This window comes from Littorina saxatilis, linkage group LG1 (assembly GCF_037325665.1).
Source record: "Littorina saxatilis isolate snail1 linkage group LG1, US_GU_Lsax_2.0, whole genome shotgun sequence".
Lineage (NCBI taxonomy): Eukaryota > Metazoa > Mollusca > Gastropoda > Littorinimorpha > Littorinidae > Littorina > Littorina saxatilis.
Window position 1 is genome coordinate 102,085,422 of NC_090245.1, and position 14,343 is coordinate 102,099,764.

The 14,343-nt window shown below is 43.8% G+C and overlaps 1 protein-coding gene across 2 annotated transcripts; it reads right to left on the reverse strand.

Moving 5' to 3' along the window:
• Positions 1-6,850: 6,850 nt before the first annotated feature.
• On the reverse strand, positions 6,851-10,196 carry LOC138947975 (uncharacterized). 2 transcript variants are annotated; one of them, XM_070319507.1, is made up of 3 exons: positions 9,445-10,196; positions 7,612-8,043; positions 6,851-7,325 (listed from the first exon to the last, which is right to left on the reverse strand). In XM_070319507.1, coding segments are annotated over exons 1-3 (918 nt in total). In that variant the 5' UTR covers positions 9,930-10,196; the 3' UTR covers positions 6,851-7,324. The 2 variants fall into 2 exon arrangements, with proteins under 2 accessions (XP_070175608.1, XP_070175603.1); XM_070319502.1 differs by having other exon boundaries at positions 6,851-8,043; positions 9,445-10,194.
• Between the last annotated feature and the right edge of the window lie 4,147 nt (positions 10,197-14,343).

Below are 14,343 nucleotides of genomic sequence, written 5' to 3' on the forward strand. Positions count from 1 at the left end.
GGTCTTTAAATGGAGGTAAATTCACACAGGTTATGAACAGAAAATCTGAAAAATCAAGGTCTTAAAAAGGGGAAGTCTTAAATCGGGGGTCTTAAAAAGGGGGGAGGGGTTCCACTGCATTGCTTCCAGAAGAGATGCTCCTCTTTTGGTCTCAACCAGTCTGAGAAGCATTCAGGAACAAGAACAAGAACAAGAACAAATCGTTAATTGTCTAAGGCCCTTACAGGAAAACTGAACACGTCCCGCACAAACCATGGGCCATGCGAAGCGCTCACAGACTGAAATTGGAGACAGCCTGTAAATTAGCCTGACTGACTGACTATTAGGGTTTAACGTCCTCTTAGACCAACTGGTCTATATTGGGACAGGTATTGGTAATACGCTGAAGATATGGTGTGATACTTTGATTCGAACAAGCCCGTTGTGGCTGTCTTCTTCGACACACCAGCATTGGGTTTGTCTCGTCAAAGTATCGAAATACGATCATGATAATCAGAGACGAGAGATGATGCATGCGTGTCTTCGTGTTTTCCAAGCCCTGAGACTTTCGCTGTGAACGTGGGATCTTTTTCGTGCGCATGTGTGCACACGGGGGTGTTCGGACACCGAAGAGAGTCTGCACAAAGTTGACTCCGAGAAATAAATCTCTCGCCGAACGTGGGGATCGAACCCACGCTGATAGCGACCAACTGGCTACAAAGCCAGCGCGCTACCAACTGAGCTACGTCCCCGCCCTAAATTAGCCTGTGGGCATAGGGAAGCTGGGTGTTGATAACTAATGAAAACAGACTTGGAGGAACGAGTCGCTGTAGCATATAGCAGACATTCTTTCAAAACTGCGGCTTTAAATAACGGTATAATTGTATACACAGTAATACATTATAATCGAATCACGCATAGAATTCAACAAATACATTATCATTCGTGTCACAAATGACACATCACTGAACCTGATTAATAAGGGTCTTTCTATTCTGTAACATAAAGAACACAAATCTGATGAAGATGTTCATCACACTATCATCATGACTACCACAGAAATGCACAAGCTGCTGGTACAGCGGCTTAGTATTTCACGCGAAGATCTTTATAAAAGGGGCTTACAAATACAACATGGTGTTTCTCTTCATCATCTGTACAAAAAGGGCAGTTTCTAGTCGTTCCGTTTGGTTTAAACAATGTTATTCAGCAAAATTACATACAACAAAGCCGCACACAATCAATTAGTAAATGGAGCACAACAAGCAAAGCTTATCAACGTGCTCTTAAAAGCAATATGATAATTGGTTTGGCGGACGATGCGGGGAACTGTAGACGGGAAAACGAAGGAGACAAAAAAAAATAAAAGCAAAATACATATGCAAAAGCAACAACATCAAGACAGTTTAAGACTAACAACATACAATTTAACACACACACACACACACTCACTCACGCACGCCCGCACATACGCACACACACACACACACACACACACACACACACAAAACGTTCCGTTTGGCGCGTACCGAAACTTGTGAGCGTTGAAGAGAAGCATTCAGGAAAGGTTGTGGATGATGTGTAGAGGACAAAAAGAAAGGGGGAATGTTAAAATACCTTTTTTTTAAGAAGTGGGAGGACGAGGGTAAGAGAAGACGAAGGATCAAAATTCAGTTGCCACAAAGAGCCAAACATTTTGCGGACAAAATAAATAATAAGAAAGGAAATTTGAGACAAAGAAGAGGAAAAGAAGCAAAAGGAGAACGTGTGTGTGTGTGTGTGTGTGTGTGTGTGTGTGTGTGTGTGTGTGTGTGTGTGTGTGTGTGTGTGTGTGTGTGTGTGTGTGTGTGTGTGTGTGTGTGTGTGTGTGTGTGTGTGTCTGTGTGTGTGTGTGTGTGTGTGTGTGTGTGTTATAGACAGAAACACAAACAGACAACACATAGAAACACAGACAGAAGCACAGACTACTAAACAGACTTCTGAAAGACAGAAAGAAAGACAGACACACTGAAACTATGATACATACAGACAGACAGACAGAAAAGAAAAGAACAAAAGGGAGAAAGGAAGGAAGGAAGCAGAACTCCCCCCCCCCCCCCCTCCAGAAAGCAAACACAAATAATTTGAAATCACAAATACGAGAAAAGACGAAAACAGAGAGAAACGATCATTATACGAGCCCTGTAAAACAGAACGCTGAACTTTAAAAAAAACAAAACAAATTAAAAAACAAACCACTCATCGGTCGAACAGAGCTGTATGCATGCAGAGACAGCCGTTAAAACGATTTATTTAAAACCCGATCGAATTCCCGGCTCTGCTGCAAACACGACGAGACAAAGGCTTTCTTGATGGCATCTTTATTGCTGGGCTTTAGCGTCGCAATGGGAAAATCATTTGACGAAGCTCTTAAAAAAAAAATGAAATGAGAGACATGGTGAAAAGCAACGGAAGCTCTGCTTCCAAACTCGATGAGGACAAAAAATGAGAGCGTTTTTTTCGTGTCTTTTTGTTGTATTCATTTCTTGTTTTGTTTTAGTGTGAGTGTGGATTGGAATGGATGAGTGGATCGAAAAGGGGGATATATTCATTTGGATTACGAGAATGATTAAGAACATGACATTTGAAATCGTGTTGAATATGACGGTTTTTAAAATTTTTGTTTTGTTGAGGAAATTATTCATTTCATTAATTACTTTTTGCTTCACTCTTTGACCAAATAATAAAGAACATGGACACAGACGTCTAGTGGCAAACAGCTATGTAACAAAAACCACCACCACCACCACCACCACCACGACAACAAGCATCACCACCAACAGCAAAGACAACAAAAATGTGCGAAGAACGAAATTCTCCCACTTTTTGGCTCACGTAAGTGTAGCCTATGCGATGATAAACTTTGTCTGTCTGTGCGTGCGTGCGTGCGTGCGTGCGTGCGTGCGTGCGTGTGTGTGTGATAGAAACTTTAACATTTCCGAGTCTATGGATAAAGCTCGCATAAGAAGATTACGTCTCGGTCAAAAGTGTTTGACGTGTGTGATAGAAACTATTTGAAGACGTCACATTATGACGTAAGAGGGTTAGACGTCACGCAAAGGAATTACTGAAAGTCTCGGTCATTGTTATTGTGAGCGGGCCGAGACTAATTGGCAGATCCAGGGTCTCGCTTTCTTGCACAGTTTCACCTATGCTTACTGTGTGTGTGTGTGTGTGTGTGTGGTGTGTGTGTGTGTGTGTGTGTGTGTGTGTGTGTGTGTGTGTGTGTGTGTGTGTGTGTATGTGTGACGGAGTGATTGAGTTTGTGTTACTGTTTGTCGATTTCTTACGTGAGCCTTGATGGCTTCGCCTCTTGTCTTTTATCTGTCAGACAAAAACCAAAGCAAACCAAAACGAACAGAAAAGAGGGAGGACAAAAACAACTAGTTTTTGCATGAAAACATTTTGCCTTGTCACATTCATAAATACCACATCCGTGGCAAATTATACGCTATATGCTCTGATCGATAAGACACTCAGTGAAACTAGGTCAAACCCTTACGGACAATTGAAGCAGGCAATTGACCGTGCGACAATAGCTGAATTATTGACCACCGTTCATAATAACACAGAGGAAGCGTTCCTTGTTGGTGCTGCAGACAGGAAAAGGTCTAGAGCGAGAGAAATGAAATCCGTCATAGTGTATCCTCTTTCTTTCGCATAATGCTAGGTTAACATTATGTTCCGGGCGGCCACGGAAGCACCGTTTGCCCGAAACGTAATGCGCCGCGGGTTTTCGGCAATTTTTTTTCTCTGTATTCAAGTTTTGTTAGGTCCTGCCAAGTTTTCTCACGGTCTATCACGGTATCCGTGACAGGCTGTAGGAGGTAGGGGGGGAATGGGAGGAGAGGCTACTGAGTCCCGGATGCTCCAAGGCGCACTACGGTTCGGCCCGCGGTCTACCACGGATGCCAGTACGTTCCCTCTCGGCCCGTCACGTTCTGATGGGGTCCCTCACGTTTCGCACGTTCTGACACGTTTTTCACGCTCTGTCAAAGCTTTCTACGGATGAAACGTGGACGCCGGGCAGCTTTGGAGCACGTTTTTACCCACGGTATAAACAGAAGGCCTCCCCAAGTAATAGCAATCATTGTATCCTGAGATTTCGACAAGACAACATCATGAATGCCGAAGATGAAGACGTGTTTGCACATTTGCTGGGTGCATACACCCAGTCTTTGCGTCAGAAGAAGGCCAGCATCACTGCAGCGACTGGAGGTCCTTTCATCTTGTCCTGTGGAGCCAGGGGACAGCCTGCAGGACTGCAGAAATCTCCAGCCCCTGAGGAGAGAGATCTGGACCAGGCCGGTGCCCCTTCATGAGAAGCTGCATTGACCTGTGGAGGCTCTTCATAAGACCACCAACTTCATTACCAGAGCTGGACTCCAAGTTTAACATTGGCGAACGACAAGAAGAAGAAGACTGCAGAGAGAGGGAAGGCCAGAGTGCAGCAGGCAGATGAGAAGGCCAAGATCCAAGTGGGTGCGCGAATGGTTAAGGGCAGAATATACCTGCGCAGTTTCAGCGGCACAGACGACGCACTGCATATTATTGATGCCGCGATAGGGATTATGACGAGTACTTGGCCTGTTTTCCTTTCACGCAACGTGTAACGGGCTGGGATAATCTGCAGTGCGTCGTCTGTCCTGCTGAAGTTACGTAGGTGAGCGCCTGTTACGCGTGATTGGTCTGAAAAGTGACTATTGAGACTGTGACAAAAGGTCAGGTGTCATGTCTACTGTCCCGAATGACACACGATTGCTGACATTTCACCATTGCCAACAGAATAAACAAATAAGAAATAGGTAGAAAATGAATGTGAAAACTGACTTTAATTGTTGATCAGTATTTTCTATACCACTAACAAATAATCTACTTGCACATAGTTGTTTGGCAAATGTATGTTGCATGGGACACACTGACATGAAAGTGGAAGATGTTTTTCCCTCTAGAGAAACTACATATCAAGTTACACTTTTTGTGCTCTTCCATTCCAGTTGGCAATCAATTGTTAACGCATGTTATTAGAAAAAATAGAACGAAAACAGATTAGATAGAATGAAAAATGTACTGGTGATGTCATTTGGGACATACTGACATGAAAACGTCACCTTTTGGCATTGTCTCTAGTACATGATTGTTCTGAAAGTCTACTATTTATTTCATCGTAAGCATGTAAGCCCTCATACGTGATTGTTCTGAAAGCTTACTAATTTACATGATTGTTCTGAAACTCTACTAAAGGGAAACTTGCTTCACCCGTGAAATGTTGTCAGATATGGAACAATATGTATACCTTTTCTTTATTTGGTGTTTAACGTCGTTTTCAACCACAAAGGTTATATCGCGACGGATAATATGTATACCCCTGCCCAACGAAGTTGGAGGGGGTTATACTGGATTCACTTTGTCCATCTGTCTGTGTGTATGTCTGTATGTATATGGAACAATATTTTGATACAATGATACTAAATCTTAAGTGATATTGCTATTTATACCCCAGCCAAATGAAGTTGGAGGGGGTATATTGGATTCACTTTGTCCGTCTGTCTGTGTGTATGTCTGTATGTATATGGAACAATATTTTGATACAATGATACTAAATCTTAAGTGATATTGATATTTATACCCCAGCCAAATGAAGTTGGAGGGGGTATACTGGATTCACTTTGTCCGTCTGTCTGTGTGTATGTCTGTATGTAAATGGAACACTATTTTGATACAATGAACCCCCGCCCAATGAATACAAACTCAACAAGTAATACGTTTCATACATTGAACATGTCTTCTTTATTGTTCTCAACTCAAAATTGAAATTAAATGTTCAAAGACAAAAATTATTTATAATCTTCAAAAATGTAATGATTCTTCTTGAGTATTCCCAACTCAAAATTCAAGTTACAGGTTCTTCTTCTTCTTCTTCGTACGACGGTTGTGTCAGACTCGGAATCTGGAGGATGCCATGAACATGGACGTTCTTTCCAGGTCCTCCAGTGCTCCCCACATTTTGGTCCTCAGATCTGTTTGGTCAGGCCATGTCTGGATCCGCAGTTGGTCGAGGAGGGGACATGCTTGGAGAACATGTTCTGGAGTCTGATCTCCCTCTCCACAGTCACATGTGGCAGACTCTGCTACACCTATCCTCCTTAGGTGTGCTTTGAGGCAGCAGTGTCCAGTGCGGAGGCGGAAGATGATAGCCTGCTCAGCACGGCTTAGGAGATGGAGGGGGTCTTGGTGCGGCTTGTAGCCAGAGGTTTTGTTGGTAAATTTCTCTTTCCATCTGTGTTTTATGAGGGTCTAAGTTACAGGTTCAAAGGGACACATAGAAACTTTTGAATTTTCCTCTTTGCCATGCTTAGGTGGCTAGGTCACCAAAATGGATCGAAAGGCATGGCAAAAAGGGAAAATGGAAGCTACTTTTTTCCCCTTTAAAGACGAAAGGCACAACAAATAATTTTCACAAATGAAACTTTTTTTTATGAACTAAAAATTCAAGTGGAGAGGGGATGAGAGACGTGAGTAGATGTCCGGGGTTGCGAGATGGGTGGGGAGTCTGGGCTATAAAGTTCTTGCACTCGAGACAATATACTTCTTTGTGTGTGTGTGGGGGGGGGGGGAGTATTTTGTTTATCAACTCTCTCTCTCTCTCTCTCTCTCTCTCTCTCTCTCTCTGTGAATATTTTTGTCATCCTAAATGTTAGAGGAGGGGGGGGGGGGCAAAATTACATGTTTCCCCCCCCCCCTCCCCAGGAACAGCTGCCCCCCCCCCCCCCCGTTTCCGACGCCAGTGCACTGAGTACATACACACACACACACACACACACACACCACACACATGAAAGGTACATTTATTAGCACATCTGTTTCCAGTGACACTTTTGTTTTATTACACAGCAACCACCAGGGGTAGGGGTATACATTATTATTGTTCCATATCTGACAACATTTCACGGGTGAAGCAAGTTTACCTTTAGTAGAGTTTCAGAACAATCATGTAAATTAGTAAGCTTTCAGAACAATCACGTATGAGGGCTTACATGACTACGATGAAATTCTTCTTCTTCTGCGTTCGTGGGCTGAAACTCCCACGTACACTCGTGTTTTTTGCACGAGTGGAATTTTACGTGTATGACCGTTTTTTACCCCGCCATTTAGGCAGCCATACGCCGTTTTCGGAGGAAGCATGCTGGGTATTTTCGTGTTTCTATAACCCACCGAACTCTGACATGGATTACAGGATCTTTTTCGTGCGCCCTTGGTCTTGTGCTTGCGTGTACACACGGGGGTGTTCGGACACCGAGGAGAGTCTGCACACAAAGTTGACTCTGAGAAATAAATCTCTCGCCGAACGTGGGGACGAACTCACGCTGACAGCGGCCAACTGGATACAAATCCAGCGGGCTACCGACTGAGCTACATCCCCGCCCACGATACGATGAAATAAATAGTGGACTTTCAGAACAATCATGTAATAGTCACTTTTCAGAACAATCATGTAATAGTCACTTTTCAGAACAATCACGCGTAACAAGCGCCAGGTCTTGTCGGAAGCCAGAAGGCAGCAGCTAGGCCACTATACTCAACATTTCTCACCAGAGACTATCTGGGGAGGCCTCCAGAGCTCTTCGGTCCGCTTCGTCCTGGCACTGGTGCAACACCTCCATTATTCTGGACTCTGCTGTACGTCGGATGGCTGGTGGGAGGCTTCGCAGACTGCCGTCGACGTAGGAACCAAAGGCGGTGGCTGGGTGCGCCTGATTCTGCCGCTCGGTCAGAAAGGTCTCCAGGAGCCCCATCACGATGTCCGGGTTGGCGCCGGCTGTAGACGACGTGTGTGTGGAAGCTGGAGTGCCGGCAGGTGGAGCAGGTGAAGCGTGTTCTGGAGCATCCCAAGCAGGTGCAGCAGGGTGAGCTCCAGCAGCAACAGCAGGTTGGACTTGGAGTGGGTGAGTGGAGCTCGCCGCGGTCCTTCTGGGCATCTGATTGATGTGCTCCAACAGGAACTGGAAGCGCTGCCAAAGCCACCTGGTGAAATAGAAATTGAAATGTATCAGCATGCATACAAATATCTGTATTCAGTATATTACATAAACAAAGCAAAAATATTATTGCACCCATTTTCGTACTCCAACTAAAACATTCATTACCGTGTCCTTTTATTCCAACTTTATATGCCAGAAGCAATCCATTCAGGCATTGCTGGAATACAGCGCTTTTTGCTAGGTCACCCCTCAAAATGGACGCAAAAACCTCACGTTTTCTACTGCTCATCCGCTCCACACCTGCATCAGTAGAAATGACATAACACAAGAGATACGCAAGCTAGCAAAACAAATAAACCTGTTCGGATTAGATAATGTATTTTGGCTTTCTCCGCGTTTATGAACATTGCCGGGCGGGGATGTAGCTCAGTCGGCAGCGCGCTGGATTTGTATCCAGTTGGCCGCTGTCAGCGTGAGTTCGTCCCCACGTTCGGCGAGAGATTTATTTCTCAGAGTCAACTTTGTGTGCAGACTCTCCTCGGTGTCCAAACCCCCCCCCCCCCCGTGTGTACACGCAAGCACAAGACCAAGTGCGCACGAAAAAGATCCTGTAATCCATGTCAGAGTTCGGTGGGTTATAGAAACACGAAAATACCCAGCATGCTTCCTCCGAAAGCGGCGTATGGCTGCCTAAATGGTGGGGTAAAAACGGTCATACACGTAAAATTCCACTCGTGCAAAACACGAGTGTACGTGGGAGTTTCAGCCAACGAACGCAGAAGAAGAAGAAGAAGAACATTGCCAAGTTAAGCCTATTCTGAATTTTGTCGATTTTTTATTTGGTAGCTTACGTTTTTGTCGGGTCGATTTGGGGGGTACCCTTACTTCGGCGGCGGTCATATGATACCTATAACAGAAATCTTTGATTCGAAATGTGTGCCAAATAGCCCAGTGAAGGGCCTTTAATGGCATAGCCATATGCCATATACTGTTGGAATGAAATGACACGGGAATGGATGTTTTAGTTGGGTACGAACATGTGTGCAATAATTGTTTTGCTCAGTTTATATATATAGATTACATAATTAAGCTTAAATAAACTATTAAACTATTTCTAGAGCTAAGGCTGTCACTACAAATAGTATTACATGTATTTTGAAAAATCCTGGTACAGTAGTTGGTTAGGCCAAACAAAAAAAAATAGTCTGTTTACGGTAACCCGACCGACCCTATTTTTTTCGCGCGACCCTAGACTTTTTTTTTGTGGCATTTGGGGGGAAAAAAAAGAAAAAAAAAATCTTGTTTTTTTGGCAAAATAACGTAAAAATATGGTTTTTTGGAGAAAAAAAAAGAAAAGAAAAAATCCCGACCTACCGACCCTATTTTTTTGGCCTATGTTACCGTAAACAGACCTATTTTTTGGGGGGGCCTTAGACTCACTTACCATTCGGTTGCGGTAAAGAGGGCCGCAGCTTTCCCAGACGTGGTGACAGCTTTCTTTAGTTTGCCGAGCTTGGTGCGCATGCTGTCGTACCACGTCTTGAGTTCATTGGGCGAACAGTCCATCTTCCGGGCCTGCTCCGCCCACAGTCTGTCTTTTGCCGCCACATCTTTGTAACCATACAGCCTCTTGGAGTACAGCGTGGGATTCTGCTGGAGGAAGTCAATGATGATCTCCTTCTCATCCTCCGAAAAGTTGGTGACCATCCTGGGGGCCAACTTCCTCCTGGCAGGTGTGTCTTCTTCAGCCTCCTCAGCATAATCTGAAATGTTGTTGACGACTCTTTTAGCTGACTTCCTCCTAGCAGGTGCGTCTTCTTCAGCCTCCTCAGTCTCAGATTCAGGTTCAAACTTAGGGATCAGGTCAGCAACGGCAGCACGCTCCTCTTCATCTGTCGACGGTGAACTTCTTGGCTTCTTCCGTGGCATAGCTTGGCCTGATTTCTTCAAAGCTTGATCTTTTCTCTTCGTATTGTAGATGCAGTAGTGTGTCGTCGCTTGCTCAGACTCGAATGAAGCTCCCTTTTCCGGGCCCGGCAGCTCTTATTGCATACGCCGCGCGCGCCGTGTCAGGCCGCAGTAGAACGCTACGCGCCGTAGCGTGGCCTTCTTTCTTCAAACCTTGGTCTACTCTCTTCGTATTTTAGATGCAGTAGTGTGTCGCCGATTGCTCAGACTCGAATGAAGCTCCCCTTTCCGGGCCCCAGCTTAGTGAATACTCCCACCCAGACCGCGCGCGCCGTGTCAGGCCGCAGTAGAACGCTACGCGCCGCAGCGCGCTGGGCCCGCAAACCGTCACACGCCGGTGTAGCACGAGAAAATGACTCCCACGAGATTTGTACTCCGGAGTAAGAATTCGTACTTCCCTGACCCCTGTTAGTCCTGGTGGTGGAAGGGGTGGAGCAACATTCCGTTTGCGCGAAATCCCATATTGGCGTTACCCCATTTCGCCCCATTCCATTTTGCCCCCATCCCATTTTGGCGCCATTTAACACGATAAGCGTCATTTTTACATTTAGTCAAGTTTTGACTAATTGTTTTAACGTTGAGGGGGGAATCGAGACGAGGGTCGTGGTGTACGTGTGTGTGTGTGTGTGTGTGTGTGTGTGTGTGTGTGTGTGTGTGTGTGTGTGTGTGTGTGTCAGTGCGTGTGTGTGTGTAGAGCGATTTAGAGTAAACTACTGGACCGATCTTTATGACATTTGACATGAGAGTTCCTGGGTATGATATCCCCGGAATTTTTTTTCATTTTTTTGATAAATATCTTTGATGACGTCATATCCGGCTTTTTGTAAAAGTTGAGGCGGCACTGTCACACCCTCATTTTTCAATCAAATTGATTGAAATTTTGGCCAAGCAATTTTCGACAAAGGCCGGACTTCGGTATTGCATTTCAGCTTGGTGGCTTAAAAAATTAATTAATGACTTTGGTCATTAAAAATCTGAAAATTGTAAAAAAAATAATATTTTTTTAAAACGATCCAAATTTACGTTCATCTTATTCTTCATCATTTTCTGACTCCAAAAACATATAAATATGTTATATTTGGATTGAAAGCAAGCTCTAAAAATTAAAAAAATTAAAAATTATGATCAAAATTAAATTTTCGAAATCAATTTAAAAACACTTTCATTTATTCCTTGTCGGTTCCTGATTCCAAAAACATATAGATATGATATGTTTGGATTAAAAACACGCTCAGAAAGTTAAAACGAAGAGAGGTACAGTAAAGCGTGCTATAAAGCACAGCGCAACCGCTACCGCGCCAAACAGGCTCGTCACTTTCACTGTCTTTTGCACTAGCGGCGGACTACGTTCAATTTCATTCTGTGAGTTCCACAGCTTGACTAAATGTAGTAATTTCGCCTTACGCGACTTGTTACTGATTATGTCATACCACCAGCGCCTTATCCCATTTTGGCGCCATCCCGTTTTGGCGCCATCCCGGGCCATTTCGCCCCCATACCATTTTCGCGACATTTCACAAGCCAAGCTTCATTTTACTTCCGTGTCATACCACTAGCGCCACATCACATTTTGGCGCCATCCCGTTATGCCGCCATCCCATTTCGCCCCCATACCATTTTCGCGACATTTCACAAGCCAAGCGTCATTTTACTTCCGTGTCATACCACTGGCGCCACATCCCATTTTGGCGCCATCCCACTTAGCCGCCATCCCATTTTCGCGTCATTCTGCTAACCAAGCCTCACTTTTCTATTGCATAACTCAACTAGAGAGATATTCCGTTTGCGTGACATCCCATTTTGGCGCCATCCCAATTCCCACGAGTACGTCGTGCAAGACGAACGTTCACCGCAAAATATAAACCCGGGAATAAAAATCTCGTGGGAGTAAACATTTGGGGAGTAACAATTTTGTGGAGGGAGTAATCTTTTCGTTCCTTGGAAAGTTCTATTCTCGTACGACAGGTGTACTCGTAGTATAAATGTTGTTCGAAATTTTTACTCCGGAGTCAATTCTTCGTGGAGTAAAAATTCGTATTACACCGGAAGCGTGATTGAAAGTGGGGCCTGGATGGAGTAAGGGGTGTAAGGGAGAGGGGAGAAGGGAGGGGTAGAGAAGATAATGTAACCGAAAGTTCCATTCACAAAGACTTTACAAAAAAAAAAGAGGATTTGTCAGACTGCTGTTTGAAAGTAATGTACTGTTGTCAGTTTGTTGCACTTTGAACAGAGCAAGTGCTGATATTATTTACAAATTGTAATTAATTTTTTTACTTTATAATTTTTGAATAATGCTTCTACTACTGCTGCTACTATACCACAGTGAATTCTACTACTACCGTTAATTCTACTACTACTACTACTGTTACTACTACTACTACTACTACTACTGTTACTACTACTACTACTTCTATTTTTATTTTAATACAAACTAACCCAGAACAGCGAATCCCTAAGTTCCACCGTATGACTTCAACTTCTTCAGCCAACATCTCTGCGTATGGATATTTCTTTTTACCTCTTTTTACCGATTTTTTTCTTTCTCGTGTACAGAAATCGCTTTCTCCTAAACTTGAAAAAACAACCTGATCATCCATCAACTGACAGGCAAAGTACTGAAGTATCAATACTTACGTTTTACCGTACCAAGTTCACGTACAACTGTCTTGATTTGCTATTTTTTGTGGGGCCGTTGCAAACTTTCGCTATGATTGATTAGTGTGTCAAAAGGTACATTAGAGTTGGATGATTTATCGGTTACAGGTGAGACTGCATGTGCTATCATGTGTCGTACGTCGCAGATACAGTGTTATTGAGCCTTTGAGGATGTAAAATTGAGACCTAAAAACTGCCTGAGAATGATTTTGTTTCATTTGAGGAAGTTGCTTATGGGCAGAATATACCTGCGCAGTTTCAGCGGCACAGACGACGCACGGCCTATTATTTATGCCGCGATAGGGATTATGACGAGTACTTGGCCTGTTTTCCTTCCATGCAACGTGTAGTGGGTTGGGATAAGCTGCAGTGCGTCGTCGGTCCTGCTGAAGTTACACATTATATGTGAGCGGAGCCCCTTAGGGGCAAATTTTACCTGAGCAGAGTCAACTGCGCTGCATGCTGCGATAGGGATTATGACGAGTGCTTGGCCTGTTTTCTTTTCACGCAAAGTGTAGCGGGGCTGGGACAAAAAAAAAGAATTGCCTCAATAATCTGCAGTGCGTCGTCTGTGCCGCTGACTCTGCGCAGGTATAATTTGCCCCTTATATAATCTTGCTGCATGACAGTATGCAATTATTGTATCTCTAAATCGATGATCATTTCTTTTCCTTTTTGTGCGTGTGTGTGTTTTGCTCATTAGTAGTATGTGCATGGCAGTAAGGAGAAATGTAGCCATAGCGGCTTATCATATTTCATGATAATAATTATATAGTAAACATGTTTCCAGATTTCTATATTTGTAAGATCACTTTTAATCTCTGTTTTTAACAAGTTGACTGATACGTTGAAGACAAATGTTGGCAGGTTTCTTTGTTCTCGGAATCTCTGGATATCTTTATTCGATGGGAGAAATTTTGCTCGGTGTCTTTATTCTGTATATAACTTCTTCTTCTTCTTCTTCTTCTTCTTCTTCTTCTTCGGCGTTCCAGTGTAAATAACTTCTGCTTGAGTTCGTGTCCTAGCTGCATTTTTGGCTCACGTAAGTGTAGCCTATGCGATGGTAAACTTTGTCTGTCTGTGCGTGCGTGCGTGCGTGCGTGTGTGTGATAGAAACTTTAACATTTCCGAGTCTATGGATAAAGCTCGCATTTAAGAAGATTACGTCTCGGTCAAAGGTGTTTGACGTGTGTGATAGAAACCATTTGAAGACGTCACATTATGACGTAAGAGGGTTAGACGTCACGCAAAGGAATTACTGAAAGTCTCGGTCATTGTTATTGTGAGCGGGCCGAGACTAATTGGCAGATCCAGGGTCTCGCTTTCTTGCACAGTTTCACCTTGCTTACTGTGTGTGTGTGTGTGTATGTGTGACGGAGTGATTGAGTTTGTGTTACTGTTTGTCGATTTCTTACGTGAGCCTTGAAGGCTTCGCCTCTTGTTGTCAATTGTTTCATGTCATGTATTTTGAATAAAATTGTGTTTAAACCAACACTTTGTTGTATGGCTTTCTCGATGACGCACGTGCATTTTATACATTGTGCCTAGCGACAAGATGTTTTTCTGTTCTAAAGGTTGTTGTATTGGAGCATGCGAGTTTGCTGCAAGCCCTCAAACTAATGCGGATTATACATCGAACACTAAAGGGGGAAACAACCTCAACCCAAATAAGGAAAGCGATCACGAACATTTCCATTGAAACGAAGATCGAAACTGGCCG